The 21,651-nt window shown below is 37.4% G+C and overlaps 1 protein-coding gene across 2 annotated transcripts in view; it reads right to left on the bottom strand.

The window, feature by feature from the left end:
* Positions 1 to 21,651, bottom strand: part of abi3bpa (ABI family, member 3 (NESH) binding protein a) — a 47,844-nt gene that overhangs the window by 2,713 nt on the left and 23,480 nt on the right. For both annotated transcript variants that reach the window (XM_083536924.1, XM_083536925.1), the window contains 11 exons: positions 21,224 to 21,355; positions 18,805 to 18,855; positions 15,855 to 15,908; positions 15,644 to 15,757; positions 15,302 to 15,391; positions 14,181 to 14,390; positions 13,251 to 13,356; positions 13,064 to 13,143; positions 4,886 to 4,915; positions 3,501 to 3,659; positions 76 to 198 (listed from right to left, as the gene is read on the bottom strand). In XM_083536924.1, coding sequence (XP_083393050.1) covers positions 76 to 198; positions 3,501 to 3,659; positions 4,886 to 4,915; positions 13,064 to 13,143; positions 13,251 to 13,356; positions 14,181 to 14,390; positions 15,302 to 15,391; positions 15,644 to 15,757; positions 15,855 to 15,908; positions 18,805 to 18,855; positions 21,224 to 21,355 — 1,149 coding nt within the window. The remainder of the gene's footprint in view (positions 1 to 75; positions 199 to 3,500; positions 3,660 to 4,885; positions 4,916 to 13,063; positions 13,144 to 13,250; positions 13,357 to 14,180; positions 14,391 to 15,301; positions 15,392 to 15,643; positions 15,758 to 15,854; positions 15,909 to 18,804; positions 18,856 to 21,223; positions 21,356 to 21,651) is intronic.

Raw genomic sequence — 21,651 nt, 5'->3', positions numbered from 1 at the left:
TAAAATAAATTTCTCACATTACTAGTTAGGTTCTGGTTCAAGTATGTGAGAGAATGTCTGCACAAATTACTGTACCTTGTTTGAGTGGTAACTGGTGTGGCGGCAGCAAGCCCCCAGTCCGTCCATCCAGGAAGGAATCAACAAACTGACAATGATCCTCTCCATATCCAGTCTCATCCCCAATATTATAAAACTTCCCTATAGATAGACAGGCCACAGATGCATATTAACTTTAACATGTAGGTTTACATTTACATAATCTGTTACATGTTGTAATTCATTGTGATTTAGAGGTGCTTCGTAGTCTCCATTGAAAACATGTTCTTACGCATGTAGAAACAGGCGAGGATATAAAAATACTTTTAGTTTTACATGCATCTATTTGTACATATTTCATTTTCATACATATTATTACTTTTGCTTTCATGGTCAAAGACAGAGAAGGTCACCAAGACATCTTCCTCCCATCCCACATATTCTAGTTCAGGGGTCTCAAACCTTTAGTACACCATGAACAGGTCTTAATATATATATATATATATATATATATATATATATATATATATATATATATATATATATATATATATATATATATATATACACAGTGAGGATATATATGATTTTTTAACTATTTATTTGTATGATACAGCTGCAAATAAGTATTTGAACACCTGTCTATCAGCTAGAATTCTGACCCTCAAAGACCTGTTAGTCTGCCTTTAAAATGTCCACCTCCACTACATTTATTATCCTAAATTAGATGCACCTGTTTGGGGTCGTTAGCTGCATAAAGATACCTGTCCACCCCATACAATCAGTAAGAATCCAACCACTAACATGGCCAAGACCAAAGAGCTGTCCAAAGACACTAGAGACAAAATTGTACACCTCCACAAGGCTAAAAAGGGTTACGGGGAAATTGCCAAGCAGCTTGGTGAAAAAAGGTCCACTGTTGGAGCAATCATTAGAAAATGGAAGAAGCTAAACATGACTGTCAATCTCCCTCGGACTGGTGCTTCATGCAAGATCTCACCTCGTGGGGTCTCAATGATCCTAAGAAAGGTGAGAAATCAGCTCAGAACTACACGGGAGGAGCTGGTCAATGACCTGAAAAGAGCTGGGACCACCGTTTCCAAGGTTACTGTTGGTAATACACTAAGACGTCATGGTTTGAAATCATGCATGGCACGGAAGGTTCCCCTGCTTAAACCAGCACATGTCCAGGCAAGTCTTAAGTTTGCCAATGACCATTTGGATGATCCAGAGGAGTCATGGGAGAGAGTCATGTGGTCAGATGAGACCAAAATAAAACTTTTGGGTCATAATTCCACTAAACGTGTTTGGAGGAAGAAGAATGATGAGTACCATCCCAAGAACACCATCCCTACTGTGAAGCATGGGGGTGGTAGCATCATGCTTTGGGGGTGTGTTTCTGCACATGGGACAGGGTGACTGCACTGTATTAAGGAGAGGATGACCGGGGCCATGTATTGTGAGATTTTGGGGAACAACCTCCTTCCCTCAGTTAGAGCATTGAAGATGGGTCAAGGCTGGGTCTTCCAACATGACAATGACCCGAAGCACACAGCCAGGATAACCAAGGAGTGGCTCTGTAAGAAGCATATCAAGGTTCTGGCATGGCCTAGCCAGTCTCCAGACCTAAACCCAATAGAGAATCTTTGGAGGGAGCTCAAACTCCGTGTTTCCCAGCGACAGGCCAGAAACCTGACTGATCTAGAGAAGATCTGTGTGGAGGAGTGGGACAAAATCCCTCCTGCAGTGTGTGCAAACCTGGTGAAAAACTACAGGAAACGTTTGACCTCTGTAATTGCAAACAAAGTCTACTGTACCAAATATTAACATTGACTTTTTTAGGTGTTCAAATACTTATTTGCAGCTGTATCATACAAATAAATAGTTAAAAAATTTTTTTTGATTATGTCTCTCACAGTGGACATGCACCTACGATGACAATTTCAGACCCCTCCATTGTTTCCAATTTTCATTAGCTAATGTACCTCCACATATTACACACACACCAGGTTGGGAGCATGTGACCTGCCCTCAGAGACAAAACTGTATTTTAGATATGAGTCATCATATTTTTGGTTAAAGGCTGCTTTCTTTTTTCCCATTTTGTCATCAGTAGCTGCATCTTTCTCTGCTATCACTGTGGCTTGGTATTTTCTTACCTCTTCCACCTAAGAAACTTTCAAGGGACTTTCAAGTTTAACCCTTATGTTAATGAGTAGCTGAACCTAATACAAGTGTGGAAACAATGTATTCTGAAATTGTGTGAAATGTAAATTTGGATAGTGGCTTTAAAGGAGCAAGATGTAACCTGCAAAATATATTCTCATATTTATTTAATTTTCCCAGAACATTTTTGCAACCCAGTCTAGGCTCAGTGGTTGGGTACCTCTGTTCTAGTTCCTCCTGGGGATCTCTAAAAGCTCTTAAACCAAGTGTAAGACATAAACTGTCTATTAAAGTCCTAAACCTGGCTTTGGTTCTCTGTCTAGTAGGATGTGCCAGATAAAGTTCTAGAAACCAATTAAGGGGTGACTTCATAACGTCCTCAACTGGCTCCACTAAATAATGGATTAGCAGCAGCTGCATTTATTCTCCATTTACGTCTTCTTGCATCTTTCATGAATAAGGTTACAAGATACTGAAACTTCTGCACTACAGGCAGGATTCCGTCTCTCATCTGAAGGAATTCAAGGTAATGGTTCGGGTACAAGACGAATTATATGGCTAGTTTAGAGGTCTACATTAGATAGAACCTAAAGAACATTGTCTGGAAACAGTGAGGATACCACTAGCCCCCTTAACTTGCCAAAGCTTGCTTTCAAATCACTATCCAGCCCATGAAATCATCAAACAGGAAAGAAGATAAGCCACACCTCTAACATCCATGTATCTGTTTTGACTTAATGCCAAAATACCAGAAATGTTTCCATACAGAAACAAGATTCCTGCAGGACCTCCCATAACAAATTCCAGGCCCAAGAATTACAGGCTTTCTTCAAATCCACAAAACACATGTAGACTGGATTATCTTACTTATTTGACCCTCGATAAAGCTGTGCAGTATTAAAGAGTTAGTCCACAGTTCTAAAGCCTGGGCAGAACCAGCATTGTTCAATTCTGAATCTTAGACTTAATCTTCCCTAAATAAACCCTAGAAAACAAAATGCAGACCACCATCCTAGTGTGCCAGTCTGTAGGGCCTGTCCAATATCTTTATTTAAGACCATTGTTCCCAGTATGGAAAGTCGTTGACTTCGATCTTAAATGGTCAGGAGTCGAGTTAATCCATGAAGGTGCAGAGCAGAGATTAAAATGCACATTCTGGTAGGTGGGGGTCCAATTCGTCATGGCTATAAAATTGGTCTATTCATTTTGACTTACTGCTTACTATATCAGTTCAAGGTTTTGTTCAGAGCTGCTCAAAATTCTGCCTTAATGTCTAAGAAAAATAACAAGCTTCTGACCTTTTAGTGAATCACTCAGGTAGATCTTGTATCTGAGCGAGTTGCACAGCTGAATTCCAACAAACTTGCGATACCATGTACGTTTCACATATTGGGTTCCGGTGCACTCGGAATAGCCATCTGCTTTAAATGAGAATGATGACCAGATGGCATTTTTACCTGTAGGAAAGACATCATATAGACAATTTCACTCATAAGGAATGCGGCTTCTTTAGTAGAAATACATTTTTTATTGCAACCGTCACTGCAACATCAATTAATTAAGAACACCTGTACTTCTGTTCATGCAATTGTCCAATTGGTGTTTGGTAGTAGGGCAGATACAGGCCAATAATTGTGTTGGGAAAGTTTTCTTGGTTCACTTTGGGCCCATCAGTACCATTCAGTCATCAGTTGAATGCCAGAAACTATTTGGGTATTGTTGCTGAACATGTGCACCTCTTTATGGTCACAATGACCATCTCCTAATTGCTATCTCCAGCATGGTAATGCATCATATCACAAAGCAGCAACTGGTTTTGTTTTGTTAATTTGACAATGAGTTCAGTGTTCTTTGGTGGCCTTCACAATCACCGGATCTAAATCCAATAAAATAGCTTTGGGATACACTTATAAAGAACATCTTATTCATTTTTATCACCACATTAATCTGTGAAAGCTGCTTTGAGACAATGTTCATTGTTAAAAGCGATATACAAATAACAATAAATTGAAAATTGAAATAAATGTGATAGAATGAGAGATTCACAGGGTGAACGTGTATCTGAAAAATCTGCAATAATTAAGTGATGAAATAATATCAGCTTGGATCAAAATAACAATGCAATGTTTCCTACAGTTTATGGAATCGATGCCATGAAGAAGTAAATCTGATTTAAAGGGAAAGGGAAGCTCTACCCAGTATAGTGTTGTGTTTCTAATAAAGTGCTCCATGAGTAGTTCGACAGCTCATAACAGATATTCACTAAAACAATTAAAGCACCAATAGTAAGCATTTACAGAGGAAATGTCACTTTATATTCAGCATTGTAAAGGAGGAATTTGAGGTAATTCAAGTTGTAATGTAATTAGCCTGTTGTTCTTTTGCAATTATTTCTGGATTTGTGAGCAAACATAATTAGAATGTAACAAATGTACTGTATGGAGCAAATTAACAAGTAGTTATAAATTAAGTTAGGAATTGTGATATAAACCAAATGTCCAGGATTATCATGCAATAGATTTCTGCAGTTTGTAAAATGCATAGTAACAACTGTAAGAAAAACAAATTCTTTGTAAAGATTTTACCAATTTGACCATTTTGAGTGTCCAACAAAATAAACATTTCATTCCTTCCCCTGTCTTTGGGCCAGTAATTGAATTTTCTGAATGATGATGGTATTTACCAGTTGGGACTTTGCTCACCCGAGGGTCAGCTGCAAAAGAAAAAAGTGGGCTTCAATGCCAGAAATGTTACATAATATAATATTATTTCCATATCATATGCATTACATCATTGTCTGGATAAAATGTGCCAGCGCTGTTTGGAATACATTTGAGCTGTCACACTTTAATGACTTCTGCATGGCACATGGACTTTTTCTTCTCCCTTTCTCATCAGAATAATTTTTTGCAGGTACAGATCGATAATTTTCCAAGGAATCGCCGCTCTCCTGCATTTGATAAACAGAGCTACAGTAAACTACATCATGTTTGTGGTCCCAGCTATCTGCCTGCATTTGCTCACACTTTTACTTGAAATGACCCAGGTCTGTTATCATGACATTTAACTACATAAATGCTTTCATTATGTTAAGACTGGACTTCCTCTCTGTACTGTGAGCGATGTTCTGTTTTTCATAAGAGGCCTTAGCCTCGTAATTTATCAGTTAAGTCATGTGTTTCGGGTTAGCTGCTGGCGCTCAGACAGATTCTCTGGATTTAAGCAGCAAGTTATAAATGCCAAAAAATAAGCCAAAGAAACTGGCCAAATTACCTAGATTTCAGCTTGGGCAAAGATATCTGGTTAATTCAACAAAAACAGGCACATTCTCTGTATGCCACCTTAAGCTAAAAAAAAAAAAAAAGGCAGCTTTGCAGGTCAGTATCAACAGAGAGTCACGTGAGAATCACTAACAATTCAGTTTAATGCTGTCCAAATGGTTACTAATAAACATGTCAGATAAATGAACCGCATCTCCCTCAGACATCAGTTAGCAAGATTTATTATAGAGGTGCAATTTTGAAGCCTTTTTTAGTCAAAATGAGAGCTGCCATCTAGAGCTGCCATTGTAATGGATCTCAATCATGCACTAGCCAGACAGTGGATCCACCTCTCACCCACCCTTATTTGTAAAGCTTTATATGAATAGAGTAGTTTGTGCTTTTGCTCAGGTTTTTCTGTTATGGAGATTGTTTAATAAGAAATGACAGCTAAGGTACTCTGAATGCTCACTAAGCTCATAGCTGCCTCGGCTTTTGACATCTCTTCGTTTATTTACATTGGGTTCCCATTTATAACGTCAGTACAAGCAGATACAGGGCTGTGAAAAAGAAATTTTGCCCCTTCCTGTTTTTTTTTTTTGTTTTTTTTTCAGGTTTTTTTTCAGTTTTTTAATGATTTAGATTTTATTTATTGAGAGAAAAAAGCTGTTCAAAAAGTTATTGCCACACCCTAGCATGATCACTTTATTTTTGTGTAATATTAAATGATGATGCTTGATAAGCTGAACCATTTAATTGTGACAAAAATGCAGAAAAAAGTTCAGGAAGGGGGCAAACACTTTTTTACAAAATACAAAAAAAATAAAAAAATTTAAACAGGGCTATAATGTTTAGGAGGACATTATAGATCTTCAGGTCTCCAGACTTTTAGCTTTTCTGAAGCTCGACTGTCATTTCCAGTCTAACTGGAAACTTCAAATTGTCAATCAGCTCATCAAACATGCCTTTTCATTTTTCATTACATTTACTTTAAAGAGAATATTGAAGGATTTGATACCGTGAGCTGAACTTGTAAAACTGACAGAACAATCTTCCGAAAAATAATTTGTAAAAATATCCATTCACTAACATTCCCAGTTCCCACAAGCGAATTTGTAAATTGTAGCCAGCCGCCACAGCACCTCAGAAATATTTTGGCTCAACATTTGAATCCCCGTTAGGATAGCCATTTATATACTATATTCGTAAGGAATAATCCACAGTTACAGTTGATAGTGTTAGAGGTTGCACTAATATGCCATGGATTCTCACTCTTATATACTATGGCCATTTGCCAGCATTGATAAGATCAAACTGTGAATGATGTTTGGAATGCAAAACTGACGAAATGAAAATGAAAATCACAGTTTATTTTTGTTAGTTATTTTACACAAATAACTTGAATTCTACCCTCTGTAAATCACTCATAGAGATAAGTAAAAAAAAAAATTTTTTAATTAGTTTTAATAAATAATTATTAGTAAATTATATTATATTATATTTTGTTATATTAGATATTTTATTATATTATTATTTACAGTATTTTATTATATTACATTACATTATATTATTTTATTTTATATTATTAAATAAAGTACACGCCTTTTTAAAGAGAGAGAAAGACGGAAAGACTTATAAAGACACACATTGGCCACTTGCAATTTTGTCACTTTTCTTATATTACTTTCTGTTTTATTTACAGTAATAAATGTGAGTAGACCCCTCACATTTCAGCAACGATTTTAGTATCTTCTCAAGGGACAATACTATAAAAGTGAAACTTGGATATATTTAGAGTAGTCAATGTGCAACTTGTATAGCAGTTCATATTTACTGTCCTCTAAAATAATCCAACATACAGCCATTACTGTCTAAATAACTGGCAGCAAATGTGAGTACATCCTAAGTGATAACAGCTGTATTTCACTTAACCATGCAAAGCCACATGTCCTATTTATCATGTTCCTGTTTTTGTCTGCTTGACAGGACCATACACATGTGTGTATCCTGTATTAGAGAAGTTAAAATTTGGTGCTTTGAGTACAATTCTCTCATACTGACTACTGGATGTTCAACATGGAACCTCATTGCAAAAAACTTTTTAAGGATTTGAGAATTATAATTGTTGCTCCCCACAAAGATGCCCGAGGCTATAAGAAGATCAGTAACATCCTTAAACTGAGTACACTGGCCAGGGTCATACAGAGGTGTCCCACAATGGGATCCACTCAGAAAAGGCCTCGCAAGGGTCAATCAAAGAAGTTGAGTCTGTGCTTCAAGTGCAGAAGCTGGCTTCAAAAAACAAACGCATGAGCGCTGCCAGCATTGCCGCTTGTCAGTGCTCAGACCATACGCCGCACACTGCATGGCCATCATCCCAGAAGGAAGCCTTTTCTGAAGCTGGTTTACAAGCATTCATACAGTTTGCGGAATACAACCTGTCATGAATTACTGGAACCAGTGGTCTGGTGAGACTAGGATAAACTTGTTTTGCTTAGATGGTGTCCAGCAAAATATGTTTTGCCTACAGTCAAGCATGGTGGTGGTACCATCATGGTCTGGGGCTGTATGAGTGCTGCTGGTACTGGAGGGCTGCAATTCATTGAGGGAAACATCGATTCCATTATGTACTGTGACATTTTGAAGCAGAACATGATGCCCTCTCTTCAGAAACTGAGCCGAATGGCAGTTTACATAATAACAACCCCAAAATTGTATTCGTTTATTATTATTATTATTATTATTATTATTATTATTATTATTATTATTATTATTATTATACAATGTTTATTCACAACGTGCTTTTTTTTTTACTCCTGATGATGGACACGTCATGGTAGGTAATTTAAAACAACAAAATTACTTTAAAATGGTTACAAGAATATTTTGTCTTCATGCTCTATGTTGAGTTTGGTTTCACTAATAATAAACATCTTCTTCTTCTTCTTTCAGCTTCTCCCATTAGGGGTTGCCACAGAGGATCGTTCGTCTCCAAACCCCCCTGTCCTCTACATCTGCCTCTTTCAAACCAACTACCTGCATGTCTTCCCTCACCACATCCATAAATCTCCTCCTTGCCCTTCCTCTTTTTCTCCTTCCTGGTGGCTTCATCCTCAGCATTCTTCTTTTTCTTCTTTCGGCTTCTCCCATTAGGGGTCGCCACAGCGGATCATCCATCTCCAAACCCCCCTGTCCTGTACATCAGCCTTTTTTACCCCAACCACCTGCATGTCTTCCCTCACCACATCTATAAACCTCCTCTTTTGCCTTCCTCTTTTCCTTTCTCCTAGTGGCTCCATCCTCATTATTCTCCTACCGATATGCCCCATGTCCCTCCTCTGCACATGTCCAAAGCATCTCAATCTTACCTCCCTCACCTTGTCTTCTTGGCTGTCACTCTAATAAACTCATTTTTAATACTGTCCATCCTCGTCACTCCCAACGAAAACCTCAACATCTTCAGCTCTGCTACCTCCAGCTCCACCTTCTGTCTTTTACTCAATGCCACTGTCTCTAAACCATACAACATCACAGGTCTCACCACAGTCCTCTAAACTCTCCCTTTCATTCTTGCAGATACCCTTCTATCACAAATCACTCCTGTCACTCTTCTCCACCCACTCCACCCTGCCTGCACTCTTTTCTTCACTTTTCTAACACACTTCCCATTACTTTGCACTGCTTGACCCCAGGTACCTGAACTCCTCCACCTTCTCCACCTCTTCTCCCTGCAACCGCACCACTCCAATGCCCTCCCTCTCATTCACGCACATGTACTCTGTCTTACTCCTACTGACTTTCATTCCCCTTCTCTCCAGCGCATATCTCCAGCTCTCCAGGCTCTTCTCAACCTGCTCCCTACTCTCACCACAAATCACAATATCATCTGCAAACATCATAGTCCATGGAGACTCCTGTCTGACCCGTCAACCTGTCCATCACCACTGCAAACATTAAAGAAAGGGCTCAGAGCCGATCCTTGATGCAGTCCAACCTCCACCTTGAACCAGTCTGTTGTTCCTACTTCACACTTCACTGCTGTCACACTGTCCTCATACATGTCCTGCACCACTCTCAGATATTTCTCTGACACACCTGAACTCCTCATACAATACCACAACTCCTCTCTCAGCACCCTGTCGTACACTTTCTCTAAATCCACAAACACACAATTTAACTCCTGATTTTCTCTATACTTCTCCATCAACATTCTTAAAGCAAATAAGGCATCTGTGGTGCTCTTCCTCGGCATGAAACCATACTGTTGCTCACAAAAGGTCACCTCTTCTCTCAGCCTGGCTTACACTACTCTTTTTCATAGCTTCATGGTGTGACTGATCAACTTAATACCCCTGTAGTTACTGCAGGTCTGCACATCTCACTTATTCTTAAACATCAGTACCAGCACACTCCTTCTCCATTCCTCAGGCATTCTCTCACCTTCCAGAATCTTGTTGAACAATCTGGTTAAAAACTCCACTGCCATCTCTCCTAAACATCTCCACGCTTCTACCGGTATGTCATACAACCAACTTTCCACTCTTCATCCTCTTAATTTCTGCTCTTACTTCCTCCTTACTAATCCTATCCACTTCCTGCTTCACCATCTACACACCATCCCACCTTCTCTCTTTCATTTTCCTTCCTGCTCAAAATACTCCCTCCATCTTTTCAACACACTTTCCTTACTAGTCAACACATTTACGTCTCCCTTTATTGCTCTAACTTGCAGCACATCCTTCCCAGCTCGATCCCTCTACCTGGCCAATCTGTACAAATCCTTCTCTCCTTCCTTAGTGTCCAACTTCTCATACAGCTCCTCATATGCCTTTTCCTTGGATTTCGCCACATCCCTCTTTACCTGCTGCCACATCTCCTTGTACTCCTGCCTACTTTTCTAATCATTCTTCCGATCCCAATTCTGTTTTGCCAGCCTCTGTCTCCTTATGCTGTCCTGCACTTCCTCATTCCACTACCACGTTTCTTTGTCTTCCTTTCTATTCCCAGATGTCACACCAAGTACCTTTCTAGCTGTCTCCCTTATCACTTCTGCAGTAGTTGCCCAATCATCCAGCACCTCTTCACCACCACCGAGCCCCTGTCTGACCTCTTCCCTTAACCTCAGACTACAGTCTCCCTCCTTCAGTTTCCACCATCTTATTCTTCTTTCAGTCCTCACTCTTCTCCTCTTCTTCTTCACCTCAAAAACCATCCTACAGACCACCATTTAATGCTGTCTAGCTTCACTGTCCCCTGCCAACACCTTACAGTCTCCAATCTCCTTCAGGTTGCATCTCCTACATAGAATATAGTCCACCTGTGTGCACCTTCCTCCACTCTTATATGTCACCCTTTGATCCTTCTTTTTATTAAAATAAGTGTTCACCACTGCCATTTCCATCCTTTTAGCAAAATCTACCACTATTTGCCCTTCCACATTCCTCTCCTTAAAGCCATACCTACCCATCACCTCCTCATCACCTGTTTACTTCACCTACATGCCCATTTAAGTCGGCCCCAATCATCAATCTATCTTTCCTAGGTACACCTTCTACCACTTCATCTAACTCACTCCAGAATTATTTCTATTCCTCCATCTCAGAGCCGACTTGTGGCGCATAAGCACTGATGACATTTATCATCATCCCTTCAACTTCCAGCTTCACGATTATCGCCCTATTAGAAGCTCTCTTCACCTCCACTACACTCTTACTGAAATCTTCCTTCAGAATCACTCCTACACCATTTCTCTTTCCATTCACACCCTGATAGAACAGTTTAAACCCACCTCCAATGTTCCTGGCCTTACTCCTCTTCCACACAACATATCTACCTTTCTCCGCTCCATCATATCTGCTTCCTCTCTCCCTTTACCAGTCATAGTACCAACATTTAATGTACCTCCACTCTCCTACACTTCTCCTCTTCCTGCTGTCCCTGTAGATGTCTTCCTCCTCTCCTTCTCCTCTTTCGGCCAACAGTAGCCCAATTTCCACCGGTACCCTGTTGGCTAACGATACCTGTGGCGGTCGTTGTTAACCCGGGCCTCGACCGATCTGGTATAAATTTCTGATTTGTGATCCACATATTTGATTTGGCACATGTTTTACGCTGGATGTCCCTCCTAACGCGAACCTCCCTATTCATCCAGGCCTGGGTCCGGCTCTAAGAGTGCACTGGCTTGTGCAACCCTAATGGCTGGGTTTAATAATAAACATAAATTTGCATAAAGCATAAATATATGTCCATTCCCATGTTGATTAGAGTTTTTAAAAAATACAAATATAAAATTCATGTACATTTAGAACAAATTAAAATGTGTGATTAAGTTGCAATTAATCATTAGTTAACTTGTGACAATCTTGCGATTAAATATTTTAATTGATTGACAGCCATAATATTAATATGATGTGAGGTCCAGTTACCAGCGTGACTCTAAAACAGGTAGTAGTAATGGCTACTTTTTACTTAAGTACATGTCAGAGTCCAAACTTCTTTACTTTATCTTAAATAAAAAAGTATAGTCAGTACTTGAACTTTCTTTTTAAACACGAGTATCTGTACTTCTACTTGAAGGATGTGTGTACTTTTGCCACCTCTGATTAAACTGACCAGAACTTGATTCAGTTAGTAACAAGTATTCAGACTGACTAGAGTATAAGGTGACTGTATTTTTCAAACTTCTTGTGAGTAAGACTCCTGGGGTTGAGCAAGGGAAAGGCTATAATTACAACAGTAGTGGCTAGAAGCTAAAAATATTCAAGCGAGCGATTATCCACTGAAACATTTTGTTTTTTAGTTCTAAGAAATCTGGACATAATGTGACCAAATATTAAATATGAACATAAGTACATGCTAATATCATCAAACATGCTGTACTACCTTTTTTTTTTTTTTTTTTTTTTTTTTTTTACAGTTTTGTTAGTAAATCTTTGTGTTTCGTGTCTATGGGGCTAAATTAAATTTAAATTAGTCTGGCTGGTCAAATAAATGTGTAGAAAGCCCTCTCTGAAGAGTCGCATAGCCCTCAAAAGCTTCTGCACAAGGGTTCTAGAGTAGTATACAGAAAGTTTTGAGACAGAGAGCTATACTTAGGGATCCTTATTTGCTTTTTTCTGTGCTTTGATAATATTCTGCCTCGCTAGATCAGACAAGTGAATAAGTGTAAACGTAAGAATACAACTCATTTCTAAAATAAATACTTATATTGGTTCAAGCTCAGGAAAAGTACAGCTATTCTCTGACTTTTCATCTTGTTTCCTATTCACTCTGGGTTTTTGTCATAAGGTTTAAACAGAAGTCTTGGCTGACAGTTGATTGATCCCCAGAAAATCAGAACATCCAGCTTTGGACAGTATTAAAATAAACACAGAACTCTAACCTGGATTGCAGTGGAGTATGGCATGTTGAAAAGAAACACATCTGGTCCAATCAACCTTGCAATCAAATACTTTGGCTTGAAGTAGTTGTAGTAAGTTTGTAAACCTCATTGAGGTTTTGTGGTTTAACTTGGAGACCAAAGCTTTGGCCGCAGGACCTAATGCTAAATGAAAGTATGGATAACAAATGAAGTAACGAGAACACTGGACTCTTCTTCATACCCGATTCAGTGTTGAAGGACACTGGCTCACTGGATGGTCCTGAACCAAGCTCATTTTTAGGCGTTACTGTGAACTCATAGCTAAAAAAAAATTTTGGAAAAAAACATGAGAGAAATGAAGTCTCTGTGTAATAGAGCAAAACTCTATGAGTTAGTGACACATACAGGCAAGTGTTCAGTGTTTGTACCTGCTCTCTGGTTTCAGGTTCTCCACAGCTGTGTGTGTCTGATTGGTTGTTACAACAGATACAACTTGTCCATTCGGACTTTTAACTGAAGAAGTGACTTCATATGCTGTGAATCAAATGATGTATGTCAACAATTAGTCTCAAATGTCCAGTCTTTCCTTGTACACTTTCTTGTATTTGTATTTGAAAAAATATGGAAAGAGCTTTTAATAAACTTTTATAATTATTATTTTTTATTTTTCTACTTTCTACTTTTTAGTCGACTTAAGGTAAAAATGTTAGTATAATATTATTTAAAAACTATTATAATTAAAATAATAATTATTATTATTAAAATAAAACTATTAATATCAATAAGATATTATTAGTTTATTATTATTTATATAAAAAAACATTAATTTTATTTATTGGTATAATAATTCAACAATAGTTCCACAGTCTACAAACAGAAAAAAATACCCCTCTCTGTATTAAAGTATAATAAACCGAAATGACTGTCTATATACAATTAAATAATATCAGAAAAACATTCATTAGCATTAGTAATGTGTTACTGATACTATGACTGAATCACTTTTTGTACCAATTAATTAACCCTTGAACACCATAAGAAGAAATAATATATGTAATCAGTTTGTGGTAGTTATTTGGCCAAAGTGATGCATGTGATTCTACCTCATCAACATCATATTAACTTCAATCTGCAAATTATTTGATTTCACTTTATATATTATTAATTGTTTACCATTTATTGTAAAATTCATCTTGTAAAATGTCACGACTTTCAATTCTTCAAATTGTCAACTTTTTCCTCTGGGATCCATAAATTTCCCTCTGGGATGAATGCAGTCATCTATCTCTCTAACTTGCTAGTCATAGCAATCATGAAACAAGGACAACGTAAACATGTATTATTGATGTTCAGGTTACCTGTTGTCTCATTATCGGTTACATCCCAATCAATAATGACGAATGAGGGACATCCCTCCACAGTAACCACAGTGAGGTTGGTGGGAGCGGTCTTGGGTGGGCCTGAGATGTTTGTTACTTCATTTTCCTCTTCAGGGAAGTGGCTGAGAGCATTAGTGACAGAACATGGCTTCTCTGGAGGCTTGTCTATCTGATAGACCACATGAGGTGCTGCAGACACAGAGGATCAGATACAGAGGATTAGATACAGGTCCTACAGCTATGGTCATCTTTAAAAAGCATGCATAGCCTAAAGATTTATATACTTCACTCAGATTTGGACACAGCTGTTTGATATTATGTTTTGCAGTCATTTAATAATTCAACTTTGTTCCATTTCAGTATAAAGACAGATAAAGTAATAACCAATAGGTCTGATGTCTAGCCCAATGCATTCAGCCATGCTGAGAGCTGGAATAAAATAATAAATAAATATAAGCTTCATACCAGGCAAGGACTACGCTACTACTACTAATGCTTAGAAACCTGTATTTTAATGTTTTTGATATTTAAGTGCATTTAATGTTTGTTTTTTTTTCCTTTCCATTTAAGCTGTACCAATGCTAAACTTTTAAGTATTTACTGTCAGCCTCCCACAGTCGAATAATGAAGTGTAAGACGGGTGCAAGTGCCATACAAAACAAACATACAAAACAAACAAAAAGACGAACAATAATCATGTAACCAGATGATAAAACAAGAAGCATGACCTGAAGCAAGAATAACAGCAGCTGTGAACATTATTTCCATTTGTACACCTGCATCTACTGTATGTATCTACTGTTACAGATACATATAGTTTGAGATAAAGCATGCAACAGCATGATGCATGCAACAACATGATGCATGCATCATGCTGTTGCATGCTTTATCTCAAACTACTGCATCATCTGGTATATTTATTTCATGTAACCTTTTTGCCCTCTTACTACTGGTATACAGCATGCTGTTTATCTTTACCTGCTACACATCATTTTTGTTTCTATGCTAATGAATTTCATTGTTTCTGCACTTGCCTTCTTGAAAGTACAGTGACAATAAAGGTTAAACTAATCTGACCTCATAAATAATCATTAACTTACCTATAAAGCGTTTCTTTCCCATTGGGTCAACTTCAGAGACAGGAACAGAACTAAATATGGAGGAGTTGTCACCAATGTTATACCGGCTACCTGTAATGACGAGCCATAAAGAGAAATCATTAGAAAAAAAGATGACAAGAAGGAAAACAGAGCTCAAAACTGTTGACTCCTGATTGAGACAGGATTGTGTTTTTAAGCATAATGTACAAAATTGTCTTCAACTCTCATTAAAACTTAGTTCATACTTCTCACACTAGCACTCTTCAGTGCATCATAATCACCATCACAGATTAAACATGAAAGTAATAAATGAAATGAAATAACTAGAGTTTGGATTCATACCATTAATAGCAAAAAATGGTGTGGTTGTGGGTGTCTTTTGATCCATGATAGGAGGAGCAGGTGAAGGTTTCATATCAGGTACTGCACCCACCACCTTCAGATCAATTACTTTATCTGATGCATCATAAAAAAAAGAAATACACACATTTGTTATAACTTACGTCACAAACAATCAACTTTAAAAGTAACTAAGTGTATATAGTGAGCTTACCTTGACTCTCATCTTTGTCCACCTGGTTTGTCTGCTTCTCAATTTCATTTAATTCTGGAAAACATAGACTGTGGTTAAAGACTTATTACAAGAGCCACACAGTGGGAAGTTTGGACATAAGTAAAATAAAGATGAATAGCAGGTCCAAAATATCAAACAAAGAAGAAAAAAGCACATGGAAATTGAACCTCCACCATATTTCCGAAAAGACAACATATTGTATGCACATTCAACATAGAAGAGGACTTTATAAATCACATTGTAGACAGCAGAGTGCTCTAAAATGATTAACTGCACCATTTAAACATTATGAAGCTACAATTCCTCATCCTACCTTTACAGAAAAAAAGATATAGCCAAGAGTATCTACCAAAGCATGTGCAAGAAAGTTTCATAAGGAGTTTTTGATGGGCTTTCTCAACATGAAATGCATTGTTATTGTAAAGTTAAAGACATTTAGAAAAATCATTTGTGCTTTTTTTGTACAGTTGTAACTCCATGATATCAGGACAGTGTCCTCAAAATTAAGGTTATGTGGTCAGTGACCAGTCCATGAGCATGGGAAAGTTCTATTTCCAAACTAAACGGTTACTCAAAGCAGCTCTGTCACAAGATCACGGCACACAAAAATGTTTAAAATCTTTCGAATTGGTTATGATTGATAGGCAATGGCCATGGTTTTCCTGTTGGAATTTGTTTTGTGTGTTACAGACTGTAAACGTCTGAGGAAGATTGGGCTGGTTTGCTGCAGTTTGATTTTTTGTATCAGTCGGATTTTATTAGTCAGTCACAACAGAGAAGCAATCATTTAAAATCTATATTCATTTATCAGTTGTTCGTGTTTTGCCTAACTACAAGATTTTAGTATTAGTTTACTAGTATCACTTTTTTTTCTTCTGTGGAATAGCATATCAATATTTTCTTTTGCCTGGAATTAGCTTTAAAGTTAGTCTCTTCCTAGGGAACATCTAGCATGCTTGTTGGTGTTGTATGAAAGTTGAATTGGGCAGCCCAAGCCCTGTTGTAACATTTTACTATGCATATTCCAAAAGAACGAAAAAAGAATTCTATTTTTCCGAGACAGCTACTGAGAAAAATAGTTTTACATAGAATAACTAAAATCAGAGCAGCCAGAAATTTACTCGCTTGTGCATATTGTATAATAAACCAAATAAAACCAGCAAAATGTACAATGTACAAAGACATCTAATATTTACTATATATATATATATATATATATATATATATATATATATATATATATATATATATATATATATATATATATATATATATATATATACACACACACACTGGCGATCAAAATTAGAGAACAATTTATAAACAATTGAACAATTCTGAAATAATGTCATCTTCACTGCTAAACAGTTGAAGGAGTTTTTGTCTTGTCTATACCATGCTTCCAGAACACCTTTTCCACAAAACAACTAAGGCATTTAAAAAAAAAACATTATTTTGCAGAAAACACACTGATCAAAATTAGAGAACAACAATGACTGTAGCATGGAAAAAGATTACAACAAAATGTTCTGAAGGTTACAACAGTCAGCAATTAGTAGGAAGTGTACAGGCCTCTGCTCTGAATGACTTCAGAACATCTGCGGTTACAGGACAGCACTAGTCTCTCACACTGCTCTGATGTGATTTTGGTCCACTCTTCTGCCAGTCTCCTCCACAGTTCGGTGACTGTAGTGGGTTTCTTGGCCATAACTTTGTCACCAAGGATTTTCCAGAGGTTCTCTATTGGGTTGAGATCAGGACTCTGGGCAGGCCATGTCATTATTTCAATGTTTTCAGTTTAAAGGAACTGCTTTTCCCCGTTTTGCTGTGTGACATGAAGCGTTGTCCTGCATGAACACTGCGGGCTGATTGGGTGATGAACGCAGGAAAGGAACCATATGTTGTTGAATAAGGTTCTGATAAACATTTGCATTCACTCTGCCATGTAGCTGTATAAGAGGCCCAACTCCTGCAGCAGAAAACATGCCCCAAACCATGACACTTCCTCCTCCACTTTTCACTGACTTCTTTACACACTTTGGGTTCAGTCTCCAGTTTGTCGCCGAACATAATGTTTCCAATCGGACCCAAATAAATTCAACTTGCTTTCATCACTGAAGTGAACTTTGGACCAGTTCTCCTCTGTCCAAACAACATGCTTAGTCTAGCCTTTTGATTCTTTCTGCTAATGAGAGGTTTGGTCACTGCAGAGTGGGCTTTCAGTCCAAATGCTCTCGAACGTCGAGACACTGTATGACGAGACAGATCCTTACCCTGTTCCGCGCTAAACTGGTGAGCAATTCCAGCTGCAGTGTGGAAACGATTGCCCATTGAGATTCTCCGCAGTATCCTGTCCTCTCTTGTATTTGTCTTCCGTGGACGACCAGCCTTCTTGGCGGACTTGAATGAGTTTGTGATGTAGTAAAGATTCAATATTCTTGAAATCACAGATTTGGAACAACCAACTGGTCTTGCTATGGCTGATAGGGTCATCCCTTTGGCCTTCATCTGGACAACCTGCTGCCGGAGGCTTTCAGTCTCTTTAGAATGGCCCACCATCTTGCAGAGTCAGTGAAACTGGAAGTTAGGCTGCCAGTTCAATAGGGGTTGACAGATAATCAAGGAAATTAGCACCAGGTACCAGATTAACATCAATAATTGGGAGGTATCTGAAAGTGTTCTCTAATTTTGATCAGTGTGTTTTCTGCAAAATAATCTTTTTTTTTTTAAATGCCTTAGTTAATTTTTGGAAATGTTGTTCTGGTAACATGGTATAGACAGGACAAAAACTTTTGATCGCCAGTGTGTATACAGTGCCACATTCATTTAACAATCAGTAACTGCCATAATGACTCATAAAGATGAGATATATCTATAGCAAATTGAACATCTCCTTGTGTATGACCTGACTTTTATCAAATATTATTACCAGGCTTTTTAGGCCCCTTGTGTGATTTGTCCCAGTACTTCCCATAGTACGCTGTGGGAAAAAGAAAAGCTGTTACTAGTGTACAAGGCAAATTAAAACACACTTTATATAATTATACAGAACCACAAAAATGAGACAACATATTATTATTCACCTGAAATTGTGATATAAAGGAAAGATTGTACATGAAAACAAAATGTATTTCTGAATCTTACTGAAAAATAATACGTCATGTTGATTATAATAACCTTATAATAAATTTTTTTTTTTTAATGTTCCAGTCTGGTTCTTATATAATTCTGTAAAACAGCCAAAAATGATCAACATTTTGTTTTGACCAAACATACTCTGATATCTCTAGTTTAAGAAAACAGAAATATATTTAACTGAAACGATGTCGAAAGGTTTTTGTTTCTTTTTTATGTTTTGTTTTCTTTGTCATTTCTAATCTTGCCTTGACGTTCTGCCTAAATATTTCACTCCGGGTAAGCAGCCAGATTATAGTTATCAAAGCAATCTGTCTTCCTAAAGCTGTCTGAAAATTGTCCCCTTTATTTAAGCACAGAAGATCCATTAAGGAGTATATACATGGGCTATAAAGGTGAGTTTCATCATCCTTCCATCACTTCCATAGCTGCAGGAAATAAAATAGGGTCTTGCATATATTTCAGAAGTCGCTGTGCAGTCAAAGTACCAATACCACTTACACTAGTAGAGTCAAGCACAGAAGAGGCATGTGTACTGTAGCAACAACAAGGTGACTTACATTGGGAGAAATAATTATTTGATCCCTTGCTGATTTTGTGAGTTTCCCCCTTACAAAGAAATTAACAGCCTAGAATTTTTATTGAAGGTTGATTTTAACAGAAAGAGAAAAAACTTGTCCCTGATGTCCTTTGACAGCTCTCTGGTCTTGCCCATGTTGGTGGAGAGATTTTAATGGAAGATTGATTCTGTGACTAATGTCTTTTTTCCAAATAATGAGTTGATATTGAGATTACATTCCTAAAGGGACAGAATTAATTAGGGTCTGTGTGAGTCAGAATTCTTTCTTATTTGGTACGAGATAAAATACTTATTTCACTCGATCAAATACAATTTAATTTTGAACCCTTCTTTAATGTTTTTTTTTTTTATGGATTTTTAATATTATTTTTTCCTGTTAAAATAAACCTACCATAAAAATTATAGACTGTATATTTCTTTGTAAGAGGGGAAACTCACAAAATCAGCAGGGGATCAAATTAGTAACATTCCTCTATGATTTAGACCTCTATGAATATATGGAAAATGCCTTGGGGTCTGGTTGAAATTCATTCAGTACAGCATCTCAAGCATTCCTAAATGAGGTACTCACTGTAACAGGTTTGATATAATGTGCATTGAGAAGATTCCTTTGTTTTCACATAATCATGTTTTCCAGATTCTTTACCTATCTACATCAAACTAAAAAAAAATATTGTTCTTGAAATACTTTATAGTTTAAAAATATTATTATGGAAGAAATTCCAAAAGTGCTAAGTGCTATAGAAGGTCTTGTTTCACAAACTCCATGATACTGAATCTTTTAATTTAGCTAAAAATAAATGCTGGTGGTCTTCATTAATAATGATGTCATGCTCTTTGTATTTTATCAAGTCTGTGTTAAATCTAAAACCCGAAAACAGCTGCCTTGTGGTCTCTTTAAATCCCTTTCCTGTACTGAAAATTCAATGGGTGGCACTGACTTCACTACGATGCACCAATCTCATAACGCTACACCACATTTATGGTATTCATTTTCAGAAGCTTGTCCTTTTGCACACCTAAATAAGCTGCACACAGCTATTGAGACGTAAGTATTTGGTAATTATGAAATGCCAATGGATAGTTTATCAATTACTACCACATCCTCAATATTAAAACTCTGTAGATGGACTTAATCACAATACTAGGTGATTCCTAGGGTTTTCTTGAGCAATCAGCATGATTGGAACTGATATACCGTAAACTATTGGAACAAATCAATGCTTCATTACTCTAATAGATAGACTCTATTCCAGAGTGTACTAGGATACAAACATCCTTATTTCCTTGTTCTTAGGAACCAACAGGAGTGGTTTCAGAAAACTGAACAAAAAATGTCTCATGTCTTTCACCAATAAGGCATGCAAATACAAAAGATCCATGCCTATCAACAGTGTAGACTCCACTCCAAATTCCAACCTGGACAGACAGTCTGGCTCTCAACAACCTCAAACCTAAATATAAAGATTCCAAGCCAAGGGATTACACTATGCTATGAATTAGAACTGCCTGTTGATCAGGAGAAACAAGACTTGTGATTATTCAACGCTTCTGATGCAAATGAATGAACAGCAGAACAAACAGACTGAAAATGGCTTTTCAATGAGAAAATATATATATATATATATATTACCCTGTGTCTTGGCAGAGGAGTTGGTAGAAGGCATCCTTATTGGATTTGGAAGAGAAACTGTAGAGAAATGCTTGGTTACTGTAGGTGCTGAAGTGTGTGCCAAAAAATCAGATGTTGAAGATGTGTCTTGGCCTAGGTAGACATAAACATAATTAGCAATTCCAAGGTGATGAGAAATATTCGGTTGTTCTGGTTGGATGAGGAAGAGGACGGTGGTGGCGGAGTGGAGACAGACAAGAAGCTGCTTTTACTCTGTAAGTAAGGTTGTAAGAAGGTGCCTGAGAGTCCTGTGGAGACAGACAATGAAAGCATTGAGACAGACAGTGCAGTCGTAAATGAGTACAGTGGTGAGAGCAGATAAGATGAGAGAATTCCAGAAAAGGTGGTGCTGTTAAAAAAAGGTTTTTCAATGTTACTAATAAAAGTTA

This window comes from Silurus aristotelis (assembly GCF_946808225.1).
Source record: "Silurus aristotelis genome assembly, chromosome: 3".
Taxonomy (NCBI): Eukaryota; Metazoa; Chordata; class Actinopteri; order Siluriformes; family Siluridae; genus Silurus; species Silurus aristotelis.
This window is presented reverse-complemented; position numbering and strand designations above follow the sequence as displayed.